Source organism: Manis pentadactyla, chromosome 4 (genome assembly GCF_030020395.1).
Source record: "Manis pentadactyla isolate mManPen7 chromosome 4, mManPen7.hap1, whole genome shotgun sequence".
Taxonomy (NCBI): Eukaryota; Metazoa; Chordata; class Mammalia; order Pholidota; family Manidae; genus Manis; species Manis pentadactyla.
In genome coordinates this window covers 174,530,463-174,552,234 of record NC_080022.1, presented here as the reverse complement: position 1 = coordinate 174,552,234, position 21,772 = coordinate 174,530,463, and the positions used below count along the sequence as shown (strand labels likewise).

The 21,772-nt window shown below is 51.2% G+C and overlaps 2 protein-coding genes across 2 annotated transcripts in view; one reads left to right on the top strand and one right to left on the bottom strand.

Annotated features, from left to right (window-relative positions):
• LYZL6 (lysozyme like 6) overlaps positions 1-1,448 on the bottom strand; it is a 34,915-nt gene extending 33,467 nt beyond the window's left edge. Inside the window, exon 1 of the mRNA XM_036899935.2 lies at positions 1,247-1,448. The gene's annotated coding sequence lies outside the window, so the exon portion shown is untranslated. The remainder of the gene's footprint in view (positions 1-1,246) is intronic.
• A 32-nt stretch (positions 1,449-1,480) lies between these two features.
• RPRML (reprimo like) lies at positions 1,481-2,738 on the top strand. The gene has a single exon (XM_036899936.2). It carries the CDS (start codon positions 1,757-1,759, stop codon positions 2,117-2,119), a length of 363 nt encoding a protein of 120 aa, XP_036755831.1. The 5' UTR covers positions 1,481-1,756; the 3' UTR covers positions 2,120-2,738.
• The last annotated feature ends 19,034 nt before the right edge of the window (positions 2,739-21,772 follow it).

The window sequence follows — 21,772 nt, the reverse complement described above, 5'->3', positions numbered from 1 at the left end:
ACTTTGAGATGCTCACATATGGGGGTATTGTGCATCCCCTTATTCCAATTTGCCAAGCCCTTGCCATCTACTTGCCTGCCCCCCCTCCGCCGCCCCCACCAGAATCCAAGCCTCCAGCCAGCATCTTTTGCCTGGACTATTGCAAAGGCTCCAAAATGCCTTCCTTCCTTCTTCACAACAATAGAAGAATACAAATGAGCTCAAGAGTGAGAAACTATCCCCATTCTATAAACTCAGGCAAAGATTTAAAAGATAATGACAATAATCACGACAGTGTGTGTAAGGGCCCCCTTCCCCATAGGGCTGGAGTGTATGTACACTGGTACAATTCTGAAAAGAAATTTGGTGGGATGTAATTTTTTGATTCTGCAGGTTCCTTTTTCAAAATGAAATCCCAATTTAAAAATACAGCTTCTGCCCAAAGACTTTGTTACAAGGCCCTTTATGACAATACTGTTTCTGATACAAAAAAACAAACAGAAAAGGAAACAACTCAAATATCCAAAAATAGAGACCTTGGTTAAGAAAACTGTACTAGCTTGAAACACCATACTTTCACCAAAAATGATGTTACAGAGCAGTAGTTCTCAAAGTGCAGTCCCTGAAGAGATGAACACCACCTGGGAATCTGTTAGAAATGCACATTCTGGGGCCTCACCCCAAATCTACTGATTCAGAAACTGGGCTGGGCCAGCAATCCAGCTTTAAGAACTCCTTCAGGCAATTCGGAGCCACTGTTGTAGATGCATATTTATCCGTCCTAAAAGATACACTATGAAATGACTGAAGGTTGCAGAACAAAGAGTACAAAAGGGTACGTACGGAGAGTACATCCTATTTTGAGTATACATACTTAGAGAGACACAGAGAAAAAAGCCGGAGGGTTTTGTACCAAAGGTGGTAATATCGACACTCTCTGGGTGGTAAGATTATGAGGTTTTAGATTTTTTTCATTTTGCTAATCTGTACTTTCTATCTTACGACGAAGCGTTTTTGGTAAAGGGAGTGGAGAATAAAGAAAACCCGCAATAACTTACTTTAAAATTTAAAGCAAATCAAACGAGGCAGGGTGGGACAGGTGAGGACAGAGAGCGCTCCTCACCGCGACAGCGTCAGCCCGGGGCAGGCTGGGCGGGGGGGCGGCGGAGGGCTCCAGCACCCAGGGCCACAGCCCCGGGGAGACGGCAGAGGAATGGGAGGCCAACGCTGGCGTCCAGCTACAGCTCGGATGTCGACGGAGACTTACCGGGACGTAAGCAAAGAGCGGAGAAGAGCTTTAGGGCAGACTTCAGGAAGAATTTAACTAAGAGCACAAATTCTGGAATGGGCACCTTGGAGAGATTTTCCAGCCCGGAACAGTCCGTCTGCGGCTGCCCGATCTCCCGACCGCGGCCCGCCTTGGGACTCCGCGAGGCTGCGCCGGCCGCGGGATGCCCGCCCCGCCCGCCGGGGGCCCGGGCGCGGGGCGGGGCCGGTACGAGGGGCGGGGCGGCGGGCCGCGCTACAGGCAGCCGCGTGCAGTGCTCGGCTCTCCTGCTCCAGCCGCCGCGTCGCCTGTTGCTCGGTCCTCGCGGCCGCCGCCTCCCGCCCGGGTCCCAGGAGCAGGCGGTCCGAGGGGGCGCCGGTGCGCGGGCAGCCTCCCCGTCTCCTCCTCTCCCCGCGCACGGACGGACGCGAGCGTCTCGGAGAGGCGGGCGCCCGCGAGCCTCCTCGCGCGCCCCGGACTGCGCGCCGAGACCTCGGGCGCCGAGCGGCGATGAACGTGACCTTCCTGAACCACAGCGGCCTGGAGGCGGCGGGCGGCTTGGGCGGCAGCGCCGGGGCTGCCCTGGAGAACCGCAGCCAAGGGCTTGGCACGTGGCTGGGCTGCTGCCCCGGGGGCGCGCCGCTAGCCGCCAGCGACGGCGTCCCCGCGGGGCTGGCGTCCGACGAGCGAAGCCTGTGGGTGTCCCGCGTGGCGCAGATCGCGGTGCTCTGCGTGCTGTCGCTCACCGTGGTGTTCGGCGTCTTCTTCCTGGGCTGCAACCTGCTCATCAAGTCGGAGAGCATGATCAACTTTCTGGTGCAGGAGCGCCGGCCCTCCAAGGACGTGGGCGCCGCCATCCTGGGGCTGTACTGAGTGCCTCCTGGGCCTCCCTCGCCGGCGTGGCTGGAAGGAGACGGAGAAGGGAGAGCACGACCCTCGTCCCCTCCCCAGGCTCTGCCAGCATCCCACGACGGACATGGCGAGGGACAGAGACGTGCCGTGGGGCTCCCGGGTCCGGGACACTACGGGACTCGAGGCTACGGCGCGGAAAGGGACTTACACACCCTGCTCAGTCCCGTGGGCGTTTCGGCATCGGGGGCGGCGGGAGGTGGGGCGCGGGATGGAGGAGGATGGAGGTTCTTAACCGTTTTTTTAAAAAAACAAGTTGGAAGCAGGGTGGGAGGGGCTGTGAGATGCAGCGTTTTCGGCTGAGGTCAGTCGTGTAGGAGTTTTGTGTTGTACGTAGGTGGGGTGAGGCGGAGCAGAGTAACGAGGAAGGTCGGAATGAATTGTGGACGAATCCGAGTCGCCGAGCTCGTTGGTCTGATTACGCATCTGGAAAGAAATCTCGTAATAAAACTGCAGCCGCCCGGCTTCCTGGGGCTTCTCACCCCCACTTCTGGTGTGTGTGTGTTGAGTTGTGTGTGGGCGGGGGCGGGTGGCCGGTGTGCACCCCAGCAGCAAGCACTTGAAGCGGCTCACCCGACGCCTGGCCTCCCGACGGGGGAGTCTCGGACAGGTAGGGGGTCTCCTGAGGCTCCACTCTGAGGCACTAGCCTAGGAGTGGAAAAGGCAGGTCGTGCAGGGCACTGGCACCGCTGGTGGGATTAATTAAGTCATTGGGAAATTTGAGACCATTCCATGACATTAAAAAAATCAGTAACTTGAATCCAAAAGGGAGAAAACAACAATATTAATAAAGACAATGAACATATACATTTAATTGGGGTGGGAACAATATCTAATTAAAATGTAATTATCGGGCCATCTAAGGGCTTGTTTTGACCCCATCCTTGCAGAGGGTAGGTGAGTAGATTCTAAAGAAGTGCCTGCACTGCATCCCAGGCTATGTGTGTTTGTAATGTAAACTTGGGAGAGGGCTTCAGGGTGCCATGGACCCAGGATGTTTAAAATGGAAAAAATGGCATCCAAATGCAGCTATGTTCAGGGAATCTGGAGCCTCCCATTTGGAGTTGCCCCTGGCTGCCCAGAACCTTGGCACCTCTCCTAGATGCAGAATTCCCTTATGGCAGTGTTAAGCAGTAAGCACCTTGGCACTCACTGGCCAAGTGGGAGTGAGTGGCTCTGCTGTGTGCAGGTGTCTGTTTGCGACAGTGCTGAAGCCAGGGGGTGGGAGACAGGGCAGCTCAGACAGGGACGGGGGCAACTTGGTAGCCTATGTAAGTCCCTCTTAGCCCCAGTGCCAACTCCATGCAGGCACCCCGGTGCTTGGAAGATTTTGGGGGTAGGATTCTAATGGATTTCTCCCTCTAGTCTCTCTTTTGCTATGGGTGAAAGTGTAGGTGGATGAGAAGGAGGAGGGCTTTGGGAAGAGAAGTGAAGAGAACACCATCTCTTGTGTTGAGCACTTATTCCATGCAAGGGGAGGGGGTATACATGGTCACGGATCCAGAATCTGCCTAGCTCTCAAGCCCTTCTGTGTGGTCAGAATCATCATCATCAGGACGCCTCACCTTCCCACCCCACCCCCCACCCCTTCACCCCAATCTCAGACCTGAAGAGTTCATTCAGTTAGATCAGGCCAGGAAAGGCCAGGGACCAGAAGCTGGGGAGAGCCACCTTTAATGATTTAGTCAGCCTGGATGTCCGTCTTCATATAGCACAGGTGTTGAGACCTGTGCTGAGACAATGCCCAGGAGAATGCAGCTCAGATAGCCACAGGAGTTGACATAAAACCCCAAAACGACTGGAAAATGGTTTCAGGAGGAACACAGGCTTAGATGCTGGTTTCTGGCTGGCCAAGCTAGAGTGAACACTAAGAGAACTTCCCTCTAATCAGATGGATCTGCTACTAATTGTGACTGGGGCAAGAGGAGGAGATTCAAGAGTTAAGGTTCCTGAATTTGCTGAAAAAGGAAAGCCTTAGTGGGGAAGCTTTGCAGGATTTTCTCACTGTATAAAAGAAAAGGACAATGAAAACATATTTGTACTAACATGTGTTTGTGCCCTCTATTCTGTATAAATATGCACTCATGGGCACGCGTGCACAGGTGTGTTCATACTTGCAGGCATGTGCAGAGGCAAGGAGGAAAAGAGTGAGCATGAGGGGGTTCGTGGGGAGGAGTGGAGGGCAAGAGCACATTTGGAGCACATCCTAGTTCTTCCCAAGCCCTGATACCCGGCAGTGTTTTTACTGGGTGTCTTATATAAACCATGCGGGTGGGAAGAGAGTTATGTAAGATCCGATGAGGCATTGTGCTGGGGGGAGGGGGAAGGTGCCACTGGATCAGAATCCTGAGCCTGGGTCATCAGGTGGAGGATACAGAGCCTGGTTCTCCAAAGCTCTCCCCTGATCCCCACCCTTGGGCAGGGAGAGCTCTTCCTACAAGGCCTGCCTGCAATGCAGGGGCCGAGCCTCTGAAGGTCCTGGGTTTAGAAGAGATCCCGGTCTTAGAAATCCTAGTTGCTCTGCTTCCTAGTTCTGGGACTCTGGGGAAGTAACTGATCCTCTCTGTGCCTCAGTTTCCCCACCTATAAAATGGAAGCATTAGAACTCATAGCTCCCATGAGATGATGTGTGCAAAGGAGGCAACATGGTGCCTGGCATGTAATAGATACTCAATAAACATAATCACTATGATTATTGCTATGTTTGTTAATTGTATGAACTCTTACCCAGCAAAAGAGAGTTTGTTCTCTGAAATAGGATGCCTGGACAGAGAAATAGTAATTCATATCTGCAAGGTATTTTGTAGTTTCAAAGCACTTTCATAAGTAGGATGAAAATACTGTATTGTGTATTACTGTGCCAAGCACTGAGCTCCCACCCTAGTGAGGAAAGTTTCATTACTACTCCCTTTCACAGTTGAGGAACCTGAGGCTCAGAGAGGTTATCTGACGTCACAGCTAGGAAGGGGGCGGAGCTAGGATTCAACCCTGGCTGTGAGACTCCACTCTCTGCATAATCTTGTTTGCCCTGCACAACAGCTTGGTGAGTAAGATCTGACACTGTCCCATTTGCATGTTTATAGGAGAGGAAACTACAGTTCAGTTTAATGCACTTGACCAAGTTCATTCATTCAGCCAATGTCTATTGCAAATCTCTGGGCCAGGTACTGTGCCAGGCACCAGGATGAGCACAGGGATGGCAGAGCTGGAGTCTAGCCTGGCCTGCAGACCCTGGAGCCCCAGAGACTTGCATTACTCCTCAGGGCCACTAGCCCTGGAGTCGGGGGTAGATGGTTCCAGAGGTCTCAAGGACTAAGTCAAGCCCTCCTCTTTCCTGAGTTAGGGATGAAATTTTTGGGGTCAGATGTACTGTCACTGGCAAGACACCCTCTGGAATGGTTCAGTAGGAAAGGCATACATCACAAAATCCACTTACTTTCCCATTTATTTGTCCAAACCCATTTCACAGCAGCCATGCTGGGCTGGCCACTGGAAGTCACCTGTCCAGAGCCTCTCCCGACCCCAACTCAGCAGCAGACCAAGAGCAGCCTGAAGTGTTAGGGGAGGTTTCAGATGGAAGGGGTGAAGGGTGAGAAGTGGTGGGTGCAGATAAAAATGGCCCACATCCAACATCCCAATTTTGGGGAAAAGGTGCATGTGCATGCTGTACACAGATGCATGTGCACGCACATACACACACACACACACACACACACACAGTTTATTCAAAGGACTTTAGTGGGATTTCTGAGTAGCATCCCTCAAGTGCAATGCATGATCCTCTCTTGTCCATGGATCACACTAGGTGTATGGGATTGCCCAAGAGGCCAGGCAAGTGTCTAGGCCTCTGAGATGGCAGCTGAGCAAGTATTCTGAGGTAGCACCTGCTTACCCTTGCAGCCCTATGCCTCTAAACTCAAGAATCATAGGTACACTCCAGTCCATGGATAGAGTTTAATCCATGCAGAACACTGTAGGATCTTCAGGGGAAAAAAGTAATAGAGTCAGAAAATCAGCTCTTACAAGATTGTTATCTGTGCGTGTGAGAGAGAAAGGGAGAGAGAGAGAGGGAAGCCACCCCGCTCCCTCCCTCCCTCCCTCCCTCCCTCCCTATTTCTTTCATCTTGGAGAAGCGGAAGACTTGCATCAGTGGGGATTGGTAGCCCTGGAAGTCAGCAGAGATTCCCCCCAGGCTGACCCCGGCAGGCAGGCCAGTAAACACCTTCTGACACACATACTCTGACACCAGAGGTCTTGATGCCTCCTTTGCATCCATATGGGTCCTGCATTAAACAAATGGTCATGAGAAACTACTCTTTCTGTTATGGTTACTATACTTACAACCCTTTAAGACAGGCACTATCATTGTCTCCGTTGCACCTTTTCACTGATGATGAATCCGAGGGTCAGAGAAGTTAGGTAAAGGCTCAAGGTCACACCGTCAGCTCAAGGTGGGGCAGAGGTGACATGCAAACCCAGGTCTTCTGAAGGAGCCAGCCAGTGCCAGTATGTACGAGGCGTACCCTGTGTGACTCCTGGTGCTGGCTGCTCAGTGAAGGAAGGCTTCTCTCAAGATGCCGACGACATGACCACGGCCACAGCCACAGGCACGGGGTCTTAGAGGTGCCTTCCTCCATACCCGCACTCTTCTTTTTGGGCCACCAGCACCAGTGGGGTCTGCGGCTCTGGTGGGAGCTCGCAGGCTGGCTGTAAACCCAGTTTCTCCTGAGGCTGGCTTTGCAGGGGAATGCCTGGGCAGAAAGTCCAGGATGTGGGACTTGACATTGCTGATGACAGCCGGATGGGCAGAGGCCAGCCGCCGTGTCACCGACTGTCACATGTACAGACTGCAGCTTCTCTGCCGGGCTGGGCCAGGCTGGCAGACACGGACTCTGTCTTGTGCTCCAAAGGTGAAGTTCAGCAAGCGCTCCAGCGCCCTGCATGCAGCCTTTGCTCTCTCGTTGGGGTCCTGTCCTGTTCCAGGTCCTCCTTCCCTCTGGGCCAGAAACCTGGGCTTTGTGCAGGGGTAGCTCCCCATTATAGCCAGACTGGAAAGGAAGACCGAAGAGAGAGGAGGAGCCAGAGGAGGAAAATCAAGGGAGAGGAGAAGAGGATGGTAGGAGAAGCGAAGCAGGAGGCCCAGCAGGCAGCTCCCCTGCCCCCTTCCCCAGCCTCCACCAGCCTGACTGTTGTTCTGCCAGGTCTAGGTCTCTCTGCAGGAAGACAGAGAAGTAGCAACCCTGAGGGTGATTATGGTTGGGTGTTGAAGAAAAATCAGGTAGCTGCCTTGGGGGCTTCCTCCTCTTGCTCGTGAGCACTGTGAGCTCTGCCCACCCCACCAGGCCCGGGTCTTGCTCTAAGGCTGGCCTTTCCCCAAAGCCAGGCAGGGGGCTCAGCCCCTCTCTCTCTCCTAAAGCTTCACCTTCAGTGTTGGGAGGGAGAGGGAAGAGAAGAGGTGCCACCATCCTCTCTTCTGCTAAACCAGCCAGCCAGCCTGCCTGCCTTGCTCTAAGTGGGCCCCACAGAGGGAAAAACAAGAGTCATGCTCCGGCCAGGATCAAGGAGGGGAGTCGGGTCAGTGTGAGGTCTGGAGTCCTTTCTAGGAGGGTGGGCAGAGAGGCCTCTCATGGGGATGGAGAGCTTTGGGCCACAACAGAGCTCTGGGCACCTAGGAAGAGAGAGAAGAGAAAGACCTGGGATAGGGCAAAGGACGCACAGAGGCGGAGGCCTGTGGCTCGGCTCCCTGCTGCACAGGGCAGCCAGGGCCGAGGCCCCGGAGCAGGCCCAGGGAAGGCACGGCGAGGCCAGGGGTCAGCAGCCGCACTTTCAGGGCAAGGCCTCCCTTTAGCATGATGCTTTCCAACCTTGGCTGCTCGTGAGAATTACCTGGATGAGCTTTAAAAGTCCTGCTGCTAGTCGGCACCCCAGACCAGTTACATTAGAATCCAGGCCTTGGAACTAGAAGACCCTTCCTCATTCAGTGACTGCCAGGTGGTGCTCATCACAAGAGACGTGCCCCTGGCGTTTCAGTCTGACGAAGTCCCTGCTTGCCACCTGTGTCCTGAAGACCTTGGCGACCATCGTGGTGCAGATGCTGGTGGTTGATGGCCCAGCAGTGCCTGGGGAGGGGCTCTGAGCAGGGTTTTGGGATGGGAGCAGGAGCAGGGGAATGAGTCACGCTCCATTAGGATGGGTGAGGGGGAGGCAGTGCTGAGATGGGGTTGGGCCACTTTTTCCCTAATGATTCAGAAACAGGAGATGTTTAGGGGGACCCACGGTGGCAGAGTGCATCGTGCTGCAGTCCTGTTTGGTCTGAAGAGGGAGAGGCAGCGGCTGGACCTGGAATGGAGGAAGAAGGGGCCTTTGGAGCTCTCTTGCCCTGACTCCTTACTCACAGGTATTCGCTGGGCATCTGATGTGTGCAGGAGGTGCTGTGGGGCTTTGTAAGGGCTGCAGAGGAACAGTGGTGAGGGATGGAAGAGTCTGTGCTGGGCCACGCCACATGCCCCAAGCTGAGGAAGGCCCCACCCCCAAGACAGGCCTCTTCCTGTGGCCCTGGTTGTGCAAGGTCATTGCTGTCACCATCTTCCCAGCCACCCAGCGGGAAACCATGTCTGACTGTCCTCTCCTGTCTACCTCCTTGGTTTAAATGCTTGAGATTATTGCCTGGGCTGTGCTACAGCCCCCCAGTGGTGTCTCTGAGCCAACCCACTTCCCTTTTTCCTGATCCATCTTTCTTTGCCAGCAAGGCAGGCAATTTGCCCTGAGCCAGGTGGCCAACATGTCTCTCCCCTTCTGGTTGACCTGTAACAGGGGTATTGCCTGCAAACTGTCCAAATGCTCAGGACTCTCTGGGGCTGTCCTAAACCTCTGTGCCAGCCCCTTACCCAGCACTTCTCTCTATGCCCCTGTGATCCCGCCCCCAAGCTCTACCCTGGGAATGCCGCAGAGTTCACTCTCCAGGCCTTGGCTCCTGCTGCTCTGCTTCCCTCAAACGCTTCTCTTCTCTGCCCTTTGAGAACTACTCATCATCCAGGGTCAAGCTCAAGTGCAACATCACCCATGGGCAGAACTGCAAAGGCTTCCGTCACAGATCCCCACCACACAATCTTTGTGCATCTACATAACAACAGCTAATGTTAATGAAGCCCTTCCTTCTATGTGTTCGGCTTTGTTCATGTAGTAACTCTTTTAAGAGGAGGCATCTACTAACATCCTTATTTTACATTTGAGGGAACTGAGGCCCGGCAAGGTTCAGAGACTCGTTTGAGGCTGTACACCTTTGAGGTCAGAGCTGGGATCCAAACCCAGGCAGACTGGTTTCTGAGCTCACAGAATCACCAGGCTACCCTGCCACGGTGTACGGCATATGTTGGTGTCCATGTCTGTCTCCCTCACCACACTACCATTGAGGGCCAGAACTGTCTTTCCTGTGTATTTTCTACAGCACCCAGCATGATGCTTTATTCAGTTCAGGAACACCACAAGCCTTTGCTGAACTGAGGACACAGTCCCTCCTTTCAAGGGCACGCATGCTCCACAGGGATCAAAGACATCTAATCAAATAAACAGGAGGGTGAGCTTTCTCCTCAGTCAGATGCAAATGAAGTTCCATGAGAATGATTCCCCTTTTAGGTGCTAACAAGCATACTTGTCATTTGGAGAAGATCTTCATGCCAGGAATGGTGTGAAAGCTTTTTCTGTTTTATCTTATAATCCTGTCTGATTTTTTTATACCCCATATCTAATAATTCCTGCAAGGCAATATTGTTGCCAAATGGCACCAAATTGTTTAGGTCACTCATCTAAAGCCACAGCTAACAATCAATGGAACTTTAATTCAAATTCAAGTCTATCTCGGTTCAAAAGATATTTGTAAGGTGAATGGCTGATACATCTCATAATTTTCATTGAAATATTGAAATGAAATCATGTCTTGATTTTCCTGTTCCTTTGTTTGGGATGTGGGAGGAATATTTTTGTGGGCATTTCTCACTTTTCTTCGTTGCAGAATGGGATGGCGACTCCTCAGTCATGAAGTAGTGCTCCTGTCAGTGATGGTGAAAGCCACAGCCCTTCACCGTCATTAGACAGACTGGAGGTTGACACACTGTTATCATAAACCCTAATGGTGCACAGCGAGAGGGTGACGTTGTCAAGATGGTGGACTGACACTCTGGTCAGCTCTACCTCACTGTAAACGCCAGGACAGATGTTAAAGAAAACCCACAGCATTGCTGAAAAACAGGAGGGTGTCCTCGGTGGACTAGAAACTGTGAAGAGTTCCTGAAAAATGGCAGATTAGGTCATTAGGGTGTCTGCAGCCCACAGATCAGGATGCAAGTTCTGTGGCAAAAGGTGGGAACCGTGCTGGGGTGCCCCCAGCTGGGATGCCTGGGCAAAGGAAGCAGGAGGAGGCACTCCCGGGGTCCTGCAGGGGTTACACTCAGCAGGATCAGCCTCTTCCTCCTTGTCCTGGCACTTCCTGCCATCAGAGGAAACTCTGGGGCTGTATCATGGGCAAGCTGCTAGGGAGGATATAGAAAAGGAGAAATTATTTATGCCTCATGGTGAGCTTAACATACACTGATCCATAAAGACTGGGAGAGATCTGCAATGGCAGTGAGAGGTCAGGCTGCCCCAAAGACTGTCCTAGGTCCTTGATACCACGGCTCTCTCCACCCTGGCATGTGCCTTGGCATGCTCCTGACTGCAGACCTGGATAATGGGACCCTCCACTTCTAAAAATGTGATTTTGTATTAATTTTTCTGTAGTATACATATGGGCCATCATATGTGTACTTAACAGAAGGGTGGAAAACTCCAATGAATTGCCATGGAGATGAAACCTGGAATGAAGTTGCTGTGGTAACAAAATTGTTTCTAAAAGGCCACATCTCCTTAGGGAAGCAGAAAGCTCCTGTCAGGGACTTGCAGTTAGAGGCCAAATCACAGACCTTCCCATCAGGGCCGGGTGCCCTTTCAGTTTCTTTTTTCCTTTTTTTTTTAGTTGCTCTCCCCAAAGGCAAGAGATTTAAATTTCAGAGACCTTGATTCAAGTTCTGGCTGTGCCACTAATAAGCCATAGGGATCAGGGATCTGTGGGCCCCGCAGAGATGTGAGGAAATGGGCTTCTGGCTCTGTGCTCACCTGCCATGTGACCTTGGACAGGTCATTCTATCTGTTCCTGGGTTTTCTCCTGTGCAAAGCGAGGGGGTTGGATTAGACGGTCTCTAAGATCATTGCAATACTTTCCTTTCTCGCATGGCACTCTCTCTGCCTTGCGGGGCAAGCAGCCTCTCAAGTTAATAGGCCAGCTGAGCTGTCTGTGGTGCTGAACGTCTGGTTGTTGAACTCCTGGTTGACGTTCTGTTCTTACAGATCCTGGCTGTTCTCTGTACTCTGTGAGAGACTTCTGGACTCAGGTTTCATCCATCTGATGTCTAGGAGCCTGCCTACAGTTGGAGAGGACACTCCAGAGGGTCTTGGGGTTCAGAGAGCACTGGAGGAGGAATCTGGAGATGCAGCCCTAGCCTGACTCTGACACTTGCCCTCAGTGGGTTTTTGATGAAGCCACACCTCCTCCTCTGTCTATGAAACTGAGGTGGAGTCTAAGATGATCCCTAACACAGGCTGGGCCCAGAGGAATCCTGAAGGCTGATTTGGGCTATGGGGGAGCGGAGAGTCCATAAAGATTCAGCCATTCCCCACAAAGCTCAGGCATCTCTAGTGGTGACTGAGGGTGAGCAATGAAGCATACTCCCTTGTTTGGAACATGCGTTCTTTCGTCTGGAAGAAAAGACAGGCAGTGAACAGATGTAGCATTTACATTTTCTCCAACAACAACTGAACACTGAGGATGATTAGGGCTTGTTATGAAATGTGTCAAAACCATAATAAAATCTCCAACTTATATCATCTGCCTACTTATCTGATCAGCTTTCCAGAATTGGCTTCACTCGGCAGTAGCACAAGATTAAAAAAAAAAACAAAAAACCGAGGGGAAAGCTGAAAGAGAGCTCACCTTTGGAAGGACCACACATTGTGATTTGCTCTGAAATGTCTTGTGTTTTTCATCCTCCAATTCCCCTCAAACCCCCTGGGGCCACAAAATGCCACCATTGGGAGTGTGGAGTCCGTAATTAAGAAGGGCCCATGATTCAAGCCCTGCTTCTGCTCCATATTAGCTGTAAGACATTCTTTCCAAGCCTCAGTTTCTTCATTTCTAAGGGGTTAATGACATATTTCTGAGATTTGTTGCAATTTGATTAAATAATATCACTTATGAAAATGATTAGCAAGCACAGTGTGTGGCACACATTGAAAGGGACTGTTTTGGTTATCTACAGCTGCATGACAGACTACCCCCAAAACTTCATGGTTTGAAATGACAGCCATTTTATAATTTCTCATGGTTCTGTAGTTGGGCAGCTGTGAGTTGGCTGGGCAGCTCTTCTACTGCATAGGGTGTCGGCAGGGACTGCAGCCCTTCGGGGCTTGACTGGCTAGTGTCCAACTGTGGCACCTCGGCGGGACAGATGGAAGGCAAGGCTCAGCTGGGATGGCTGGACCTCCATCCCTTCCTCGAACGGCTACATTGATCAAGAAATGATTTTTACAATTGGAATTCCAAGTATGCTCCACTCCCTTATTCTTTTTTAAAAAAAAGTATCACCTCTTGTTGGGTTTCACAGACTTACTGAACAAGTGTCTGTTGACTATACAGAGTAATTCAGAATCAGGGGTCACCATCCTAACTATGGTTCCCTTGGACAGGAGTCAGGTTTCTGTTTCCCCCATTTCCCCACAAACCTAGGGCAGAGCTCTGCATACAGTAGGCATTAAACAAAGGATGCACATTTTGTTGGATACTAATATATCTATACCAACTTTAATTTTGGTATTTTCTTTGTGTACCTTTTCTTTAACCTTTCCTTGCAAGTTTTCTCTGTCAATATATTTTAGATATATAAAATACAGATAGACTAAAGAATATAATCTTTTTACTGGTGTGTTTCATCTGTTCATATAACTAATATATTTGGATTTATTTCTAACACCTTGTTTATAGAGTTTTATTTTTACCATTTTTTCTATTTGCTTCTGCTTATCACTGCTTTCGTGCCTTCTGCTGGTTTGGAAGCTATGCATTTTATTTCTGTTCTCCTAGAACAGAAAGTCTAGATTTTTAACAGTATCCTGGACTGAGCAGGGAAAAGAGATGCAAGAGAGAGAGACCGCCTGAGGAAGGGTGGCTGGTCCTCAGGCACGCAGGACCCCGGAGGGTGACTTCAGAGGGACCAGCAGTCCAGAAGCTCAGTTGGACCAGGACACTCAAATGTGGTCAGCTTCTCAGGTGAGACCCAACAGAGCCTTTTTCTTTGCTCTAGAGATAGAGTCAAATTGCCTCCTTTCTTAGTTCCTAAAGGAAGGATAAAAACATCTCCTTTCTTCAGAGTTTTTAATGCAGCCTGAGCTACAGGATTTGAAAAATAGTCGTGGCTCTCATGTATTTCCAGACAAAGAGAAATAAACATAGAAGTGGGGGTGGTGGATTTAGGTTTTACCCAAAAGAAGCAGATAAGAGCCAAACCTCTTATTAAAAAATTAAAAGCTGGAGGTCGCACTTTGCTGCCGGCCTCTGAGTTCACTCTGTCAGTCTGTCCATCTGTCTCCTCATAGGAAGCAGATGATGCTGCTTCTACTAAGCCACCCTCTAGCCCCACCTGCCCACCATCTCCCTGGTACCTCTCTCTGGCCACAACTAAGGTTCCCCCCTTGCATTCCTGACAATGACTCACTGGTCCTAGGGCTCGTCTGACTGTGGAGGACGCCCTGGGCACAGCTAATGTTGTCAAGCTGCCGTGCATGGCCGTAAGACCTCGTCTTTGCCCTGGGCTTTACACTGGTAAAGCATTCCCACTGCACACTGCTTACTCAGTGTGGCAACAGTTCTTCAAGGTAGGTTGTACACTTCTGTGGGGGAAACTGAAGGGTCATATAACAAGTTGGGAGGCACACTGGGCTAGAGTTCAGTTCTCCCACCTCATGCCATGTGAGATTTGGGGACTGGATTCAGTCTTCAGGCAGACTCAAACTCCCCAGAGCCTTTGATTCCCAGTAAGTTGGGTCCATGCCTTGCCCCCCTCCCAAGAGGCAGGGAGAACTCTTGTTTACCAGAAGTAGGTGCTTAAAGGGGCGATTTCCTGGGCCAGCGTATCTTCCTGGAATGTCCCACAGCCAGGCCTCCTCTTTAGGCCTCACAGTAGCTCATCTTTAAGGCTCCTTCCAGCTCCTGCTTCCAGTGGCTCTTGGCTTAGCCAGGCTCTGAGACGCCTTGGTTCCTGCCATCAGCACTTCCTTCGGAGTAAGAATAAAAGGAAGGCATCCTCAGTCCCCACGCATGTCTTCCACCCCCAGTCTTCTTCGCTAGCTCCTGCTGTTGCCACTGTCAGGGGTGGATTTTTGGGAAATTGTTGCCATGGAGACCCTGTCTAGAGTTACTGTGCAAATGTGTCCCATCTTTCTCCTTATTTGGTGTGTGATACAGATGTGTGAAAGGTGAGGATCAAGGCTCTTCACCTCTCTTCCCTCCAGTTGGTCTACCTGGCCAATGCTTCTTGGCCACTTGCTCCCCATGCCTGGCTTCTTTGAGACCCCCCTGGCCAGTCACTGCCAATGGAAAGAAAGTCCTGGACAGCTGAGGACAACAGATCTCCTCTCCATGGGTTGAACAGGGTTGCCCAGATCCAGTGACATTTGGCATCAACTGATTCCCAAAGAAACAGCCCAGATTTCTGGAGCCATCAGCCCCTTGATGGGGAACTGAGCTAGAGCTTCCAGCATCTTCCTCCAAGAAAGTTCTATCTGAAAGTTGAGGAGCCACTTACCCAGACCCCAACTCCACCCACTTCTACAGCCATCACCATGCACACTGATTCCCACTGCAGAATCCTTGCTTAGCGACTCGCCCGTGTTTTCCTGAGAGCTCATCCTCCCACATGCAGATGACATGATCATTAGTACTATTTTTATCATGTCTCTCTCCTATCCAAGATCCGGCCTTATCTCCCCATTGCTATTTCTACCAATTACAAACTCAACTTGCATTCAAGGGCTTCCATCAATTCCATCAAGCCAGCCAGTCCTTCAAGTCCTCTCTGCCTCAGCCCTCCTCACCTCTGCCTTCCAAGTCAGCTCTCTGAGGGCAGTCTTACCCACCTCACTCACAGGACAGTCACTTGGGCTATCTGTCCTTCTGGAATGAATGACTTTCCCTGACTCATTGCATAGCTGCTGCTTAAACTCTTTAGTGTTAGGACTGGGGTGGGAGGATACAAGGACAGGGTAGCACATTGATCAGAGCAAGATGGTGGTATCCTGTCCCTCCAGCACTGTCAGGGCCACAGGCTCCTCCAGAGCTGCCATCCGACAGGAACCATGAGGCAGTAAACACATGGCTGCCTCCTGGGTGTCTACTCAGATTTAACAAGTTTCCTACTAAAGGATTCATTATTGCACAACAGTCCAAGGAACAAGGGAGATAAGAAAGCTTATAAGGCAGAATTCTGTCCTTACGTGGGGAGATTTCTGTTTATATTGCTACACAGGTGGGAACAGATCTGAGTTAGAATATTGCAAGAACTATTGAATGGCAGACTCTAACCCAGGACTAAACTTAGGGCTGCTAATGTTTTTCCCTGAAGGTTAAGACGGAGCCCCCTGCTAACTACTCACTCTTACACCTCTCCCCACCACTCTTCATCTCTATGTTGTAGTTCCATATTTTCTCGTCTTGCTGATGAGGCTTCATGAGGCATGGAGAGATGATTCTAGGTTGTGCAGTTCCTAGTCAGATGTGAGGAGAGGTAGCATCTGGGTCCACAGACCAGTGGAAGAGTTATGGCCCCTGCCCCAAAATGTTCCTTGTCTAATGCAGGAGGCACAGTCCCTGTTCTAAAAACCTTTTCAGTCCGTTGGCAGGAGGTGGGGAGGGAGGGATGAGACACACACACAAGCTATGTTCAAATGATACATCCAACCAAGTACAGCTGGACCGGTGTTAAAGAAAGTAATCACAAAAGTGGAAAGGATGACGGAGTTAAGGCCTAGTTTGGACGGCTTCCTGGAGGTGAGTGCTGAAGGAGTGGTTTGGCTGGTGAAGAGAAGGGATTCCAAGCCACATAATCTCTCTCGGGATTGCTCGGCCCGAGATGTGCACAGAGAATTGGTGAGTTTGTTCCTTCATGAGTCTAGTTCAGACATCAAGCCCTTTCAAGCTTTTGTTTGACTCTTCTTGAGGTAAGAATTTTGGGGGCTCAAAGTCTATTTGAATTAGTATTTCCCATGTGCCTACTTGTATCTAACATCTTATAATGTGGGTGACTTGGGATGGAAGATCAGAGACAGACAAAAACGTGGTTGTGGTTTTGTGGACGGTTTCCTTCAGGGCTCTTTCACAGGAAGAGCCAGAAACCCAATGTAAACCTTAAGTAGGAAAGGGATTTATCGGTTCACCAAATTGGTAAGTTCTGAAGCTTCAGGCATGGCTAAATCCAGGGGCTTCACTGATATTGCCACACCTCTCTCCCCCCAGCTCTTGGCTCCGCTTTCCTCCTGGAAGGCTCCATCCTCAGGCAGCGTCTCCACATGGCTGGAATAAAGGCCTCTGGTTAGTGTCTTCGTTTCACAGAGGCAGTGATGTTAGGACTACTGCTGAAGGGGCTGTGCTATCTGAGTCTGTTCTTCTTGAAACCCTTTCCCAGAATTCCTCCCAGCAACTTCTCCCCATATCTTATCTACCAGAACTAGGTGACAGGACCCTCTGCTGGCTGAAAGTTGGGAGAGACAAGTATGTTCAACGGAGCTTCCTGTTAGACCAACAAAACTAGGGTTTGTTAGCGAGAATCAAGGGGAGAATGGACATTGGTCAGGCACCCAGCAGAGTCTATAGGAATACTAGGGAAGATTCTGATTGGCTCTGCATAGTCACGTGATCACCCCTGAACCAACCACTATGACCTACAGATTAGCCTACAGAGTCCTCTGATTGACCAGACCAGCTTCTGGTGCTTCCCTGGCTGGAGGAGGCATCCCTAGCTGAATCCCAGGAAACAAGTTTTCCCCAGGAAGGAGGGATTATGTTACCAGCAGAAGATAACGGCTTGTAATGCAAAGGGAGGATGCTGGGCAGATAAACATACACCCACAAGAATTTTCCAGTATACAAAGAAAATCTACCAAAAAATAGCTTCAGAAAAAAATACCTTTAGGAATCTCTTCCTCTCCCTGACGTATATGTACAAAGTTAGGCTGCAAGAACCAAATATAGCAACGCTGAGAGAATGCAGAGAAAAATGGTTTAGAAGACTTCCTGGTGGGAGTGCATTTACAGCCGAGTTGTGAAGGCGGTGATGGGCAGAGGGGAAGCAGGGAGGCCGAAGCCCAGAGGAAGAGGCACCACACAGAGGCCAGACACAGGGCTGGCTGGGAGAGTGAGGGAAGATGGGGGTGCACAGCCCACCTGGAAGGTTCTCCAGTCCTGTGGGCATGGAGGCTGGGTTTCCTCCTTGAGTACACCTGGGTCCCAGAAAACCGGAGGCATCATTCTCCCCCTGGGTCAGCAGCTGGCTTTAGAGCACCCTTGATGAGCATTATCTTGGCCTGGGAGGTTGGGCAGAGAACAGGCAAGATTTCCGGTGCTAAGTTCCAGGAGAGGAGGGAGGTGGCTCTGACATAAGAACAAGAGGGAGCCACTGGGAGCGACTTCCTAACCCAATTAAGAAGTGATTATGTGGTTGTTTTTAAGGACTATACCAGTTACCAGGCACCTCCCAGGAGGCTCTAGCTGGTAGCTTGAGAATTCACTGTTCAACCTGGGATCTGGAGCCATGGCTGGTGCGACAGCTGGGCAAGGATCCCAGGCCCAGACAGCTGGGGTGGGAATCTTTAAGTATGAAAATGATGGGTAAGGAGTTTGCTGTTGCCTTGGAAACCAACTCTGGGTGGATGAGGTATGGCTGAATGGGTAACCGGTGGGAAGCATGCCACTCACCAGGCTTCACTGTGGAACCCGCTGCTCCAGCTGTGCTTGCGGGCCCTGCCCACCTCTGCCCCATCCTCTGAGGGGCATCACCATCTGGCAATCCGTGTGTCAGTTCATGTCAGTATCTGAGGAGCCTGGGGAGATGCCCCCAGCCAGAAAAGCCTTTGCTTTTTTGCAAATAGCTCTTGCCACCCAGAGTTAGCTGTGCCTGGCAAGAATATTGGTCATGAGGCCATAGCCGAGGCAAGGGCCACAGACAAGGGCTAGGAAAGCTGGCATACCTGTGGGCAGCAGGGTGAAATGGCAGGAGCACTGGACTGGGAGGAGGTGGCCTCCACTCTGGCTCCAGATCTGTCTTTACCAACTAGCTGAGTGACCCTTGGCAAGTCACTCTCCCCCAGAAGGTCAAGTTAGGTGCTCTCTAAGGCCTCATCCAGCTCTGCTCTGCTCTGCTCTGTTCTGGCATTTGGAACTTGAGCTTTGATCTCATCAGCCCCATGAACGACCCCGTTATGGCACAGACTGCCCCCCAGAGAGACCAGTGCAGGCTCTTCACTCTTCCCAGGGCCTGGGGACAGGCAGGATGCTGGGGCAGCCCCCATCCTGCTGGCCTTTGCTGCCTGTGGCCATCTTGCCCCTCAGTTGAGAGGTGTCTGGGCATACAGAGGGGTGTTCCTGAAGCTCACGGCTGCCCACACACGCTCCCAGGAGTCACGCTTAATCAGCTGCCTGCTGGAATTACTCTTCCATTTCCAATAGGTGCTATTTTAATTGGGCCTTTCCTTGGGACAAATAGGAAGGAAAAAGCACTTTGCAGTGTGGGACTTGGGCTCGGGCACTGAGCACACACCGATTCAATTTTCTATTCCTTTTTCTTTCCTCTTCTCTATCTCCTCCCTCCTGGGCCTTTCACTCCCCCTCGGCCACCTCAGTCCTCGTCTCCTCAGCCAGCTGCCTCCTCCTCACCCTACAAGGCAGCAGAGCATGTGGGTTGGGGTCTGGCAGGCAGGGAAGAGGACCCAAGCACCCTACTACGGGCAAGGGGTGGGAAAGAAGTTTCAGGCCCTGGTACCGGCTCCTGTGGGCTCTTTCAGAGATGATGAACAATATGGGAAAGCCAGCAACTGAGAAATGATTTCATTCCCACAGGAAGAAAGGGGATTCTTGCCTGTCTTCATCCTACGTCTCCCCCAGAAGCCTCACTGCATCACTCTGGGATACAGTTTCCTCTCTTCGGCACACACTGTTCACTCCGATTTCAATCAATGTTTATGAAGTGCCTACTGTGTGCAGAGGGATGGGAACAGAGGAGGGCAGAGAATAATGAGTCTGCTCTCAGGTAACCTGCGTCTGTCCCTAGCCCACTCCCAACTTCAAGCCTGAGCTCCAGCCACAGGGATCCTCCTGCCCCTCCCAGGCACGCCCATTTGCTCACACTACTCCCTCTGAGACCCCCCCTCCCAAGCTGCACCTATCAGGTGCGACTCAGCTGAGATTCTGCTCAATTGCCTCCCCCAGTGTCTCAGTAGGTGCTATCTGGTACCTATAGTGATGGGGTTTGTGCGTTTTTCTGTTATTCAAGGGGTGTGTGGCAGACTGTACTTTCCCAAGATGGTGTACCCATCCCACCTGCTCTTCTTAACACTGTGACTGACACTCCTCCTGTGAGCGGTGGGGGGGGCTTATGACTGCTACAGCCCAAGAGTATGGCAGAGCCAATGTCATGTGACTTCTGAGGCTTCATTAAAAGGACAGAGCTCCCACTTGGGTATCTACCTTGGACTGCTGACCCGTGGAACCTAACCACCATACCGTGAGGAGGCCCTGGCCACATGCAGAAGCCTGGCACCGATGCCAGCGGACGACACCAAAGGAGCACAGCTGCCATGAAGCATCAGACATGTGGGTGAACCATCAAATGCTTCTCCTCCCCAGCCTGGGAACGTTCCAGCTGAGGTCCCAGGCATCATGGAGCAGAGAGGAGCCTTCCCAGCCATGGCCTGTCCAAATTCCATATCTTCAGAAACTGAGGTATAACAGCTGACTGTGTTGTTTTAAGCCCCTAGAGGTTTTGTGGTGACTTGTTACACAACAGATCACTAATGCAGGTGGGGCCCTTGGGAGATCACATTTGTACTCAGCCCCAGGACTGGTACGTTGTGGGTGCTCAATTAGTATTTACTGAATGAACAAACTTCAACAGGCAACAATTCCATTCGGACCTTTCCTCCATCACTCCCACCTCTCCTACAACCCCTCCCCAGAGGAATGCTCTCAGGGAACCCAGGCTATCTGGAGGTGGGGTTGGGGTACCTGCAGCCCAGAGCATCATCACAATCCACATGCTTGATGGTCCTGTCCTCACTACAGTTCTGTGAACTAGGTTATCATTACCACCCTCATCTCACATATAAGAACACAGGCTGAGGAAGAGAGGGAGTGAGTGCTAGTAAGGAATAAAGTGGGAATCTGAATTCAGATCTGATGCCAAACTCAGGGTTATGTCCATGACATTATACCTGTGCACAAAAACAGTCTAGCTGGTAAATACTGGCAGTACCTTCTTTGGGGATATTGGGCCTTGACTACCAACCACAGTAGCTGAATAAGGGGAGACCAGACCTAGGTCTTGGGTGATGCTAATTCACAACGAAACCTCAGCTACCATCTTATGTCCCAGGCTCAGCAAAAAGCATTTTATATACATTGCAGTCTTCACTGGCTCCTAGCCATCCTGTAAAGTGGGCACAATCTATCCCTAGAAGGTAAGAGAACAGATGCTTTGGAGAGGTGATGTGACTTGGTAAAATTCACACAATTAGTAAGAGACAGATCTGGGCTGCATATCCATTTCAATTACTTGAGCTCTTCTCCCTCCTTACAAATCACTTCCATTGACTGTCCAGATTTCAAGTGGAGGTACATGAACTGCCATTGTGAGGTAGCTATTATGGCGAGTACACAGACAAGGAAACAGGTTTGGTAAAGCCCAAGGTTACCCTGCTAAGGGTGCTAAAGTCAGGACTCTAAGCCATGTCTGCCATCTCCATCCCAAGCAACACCCACCACCCCCATCATGCTCTGCTGCACATGAAAAAGATTGCATCCAAGGTCATAGGTGGTCAGGTTCGCCCAAGAGAGCTGAGCTTGTCTACGCCCCACACCAGACTGACAGCTTCTCCACTGAGTCTCATCAGCACATCAATGACAAGAAAATGGGCTGTGGGGAGCTCTCAGGGCAGGTGCAGCAGTGCCAGCCCCACACTTCTGTGCATTTGGTGGTTCATCAGATCCGGGGAGTCCAGGCTGCTGGGTGCTCCTGAAAGAGACTGGCTACCCAGAGCCCCAGTACACTTACACTGAAGAGAACCTGGCTTAGGAGCACAGGCTCCTGGGTCGAGTCCAGGGCATGAGGAAGGATTCTTCCCGGTATTTCTGTTTCTGGGTAACAACTAGGGTTCCCCACATCTGCATTCATACCAGGGCCTGCTGGTCTTCCTCCATCACCCCTCCCCAGCTTCCCGACCAATACTTGCCACCTGCTCTTTCCACAGGCCACTCCAACCCAACCA

Excerpts from the sequence above, each read along its gene's own strand:
- RPRML (XM_036899936.2), top strand. The coding sequence starts at position 1,757 with ATGAACGTGACCTTCCTGAACCACAGCGGCCTGGAGGCGGCGGGCGGC.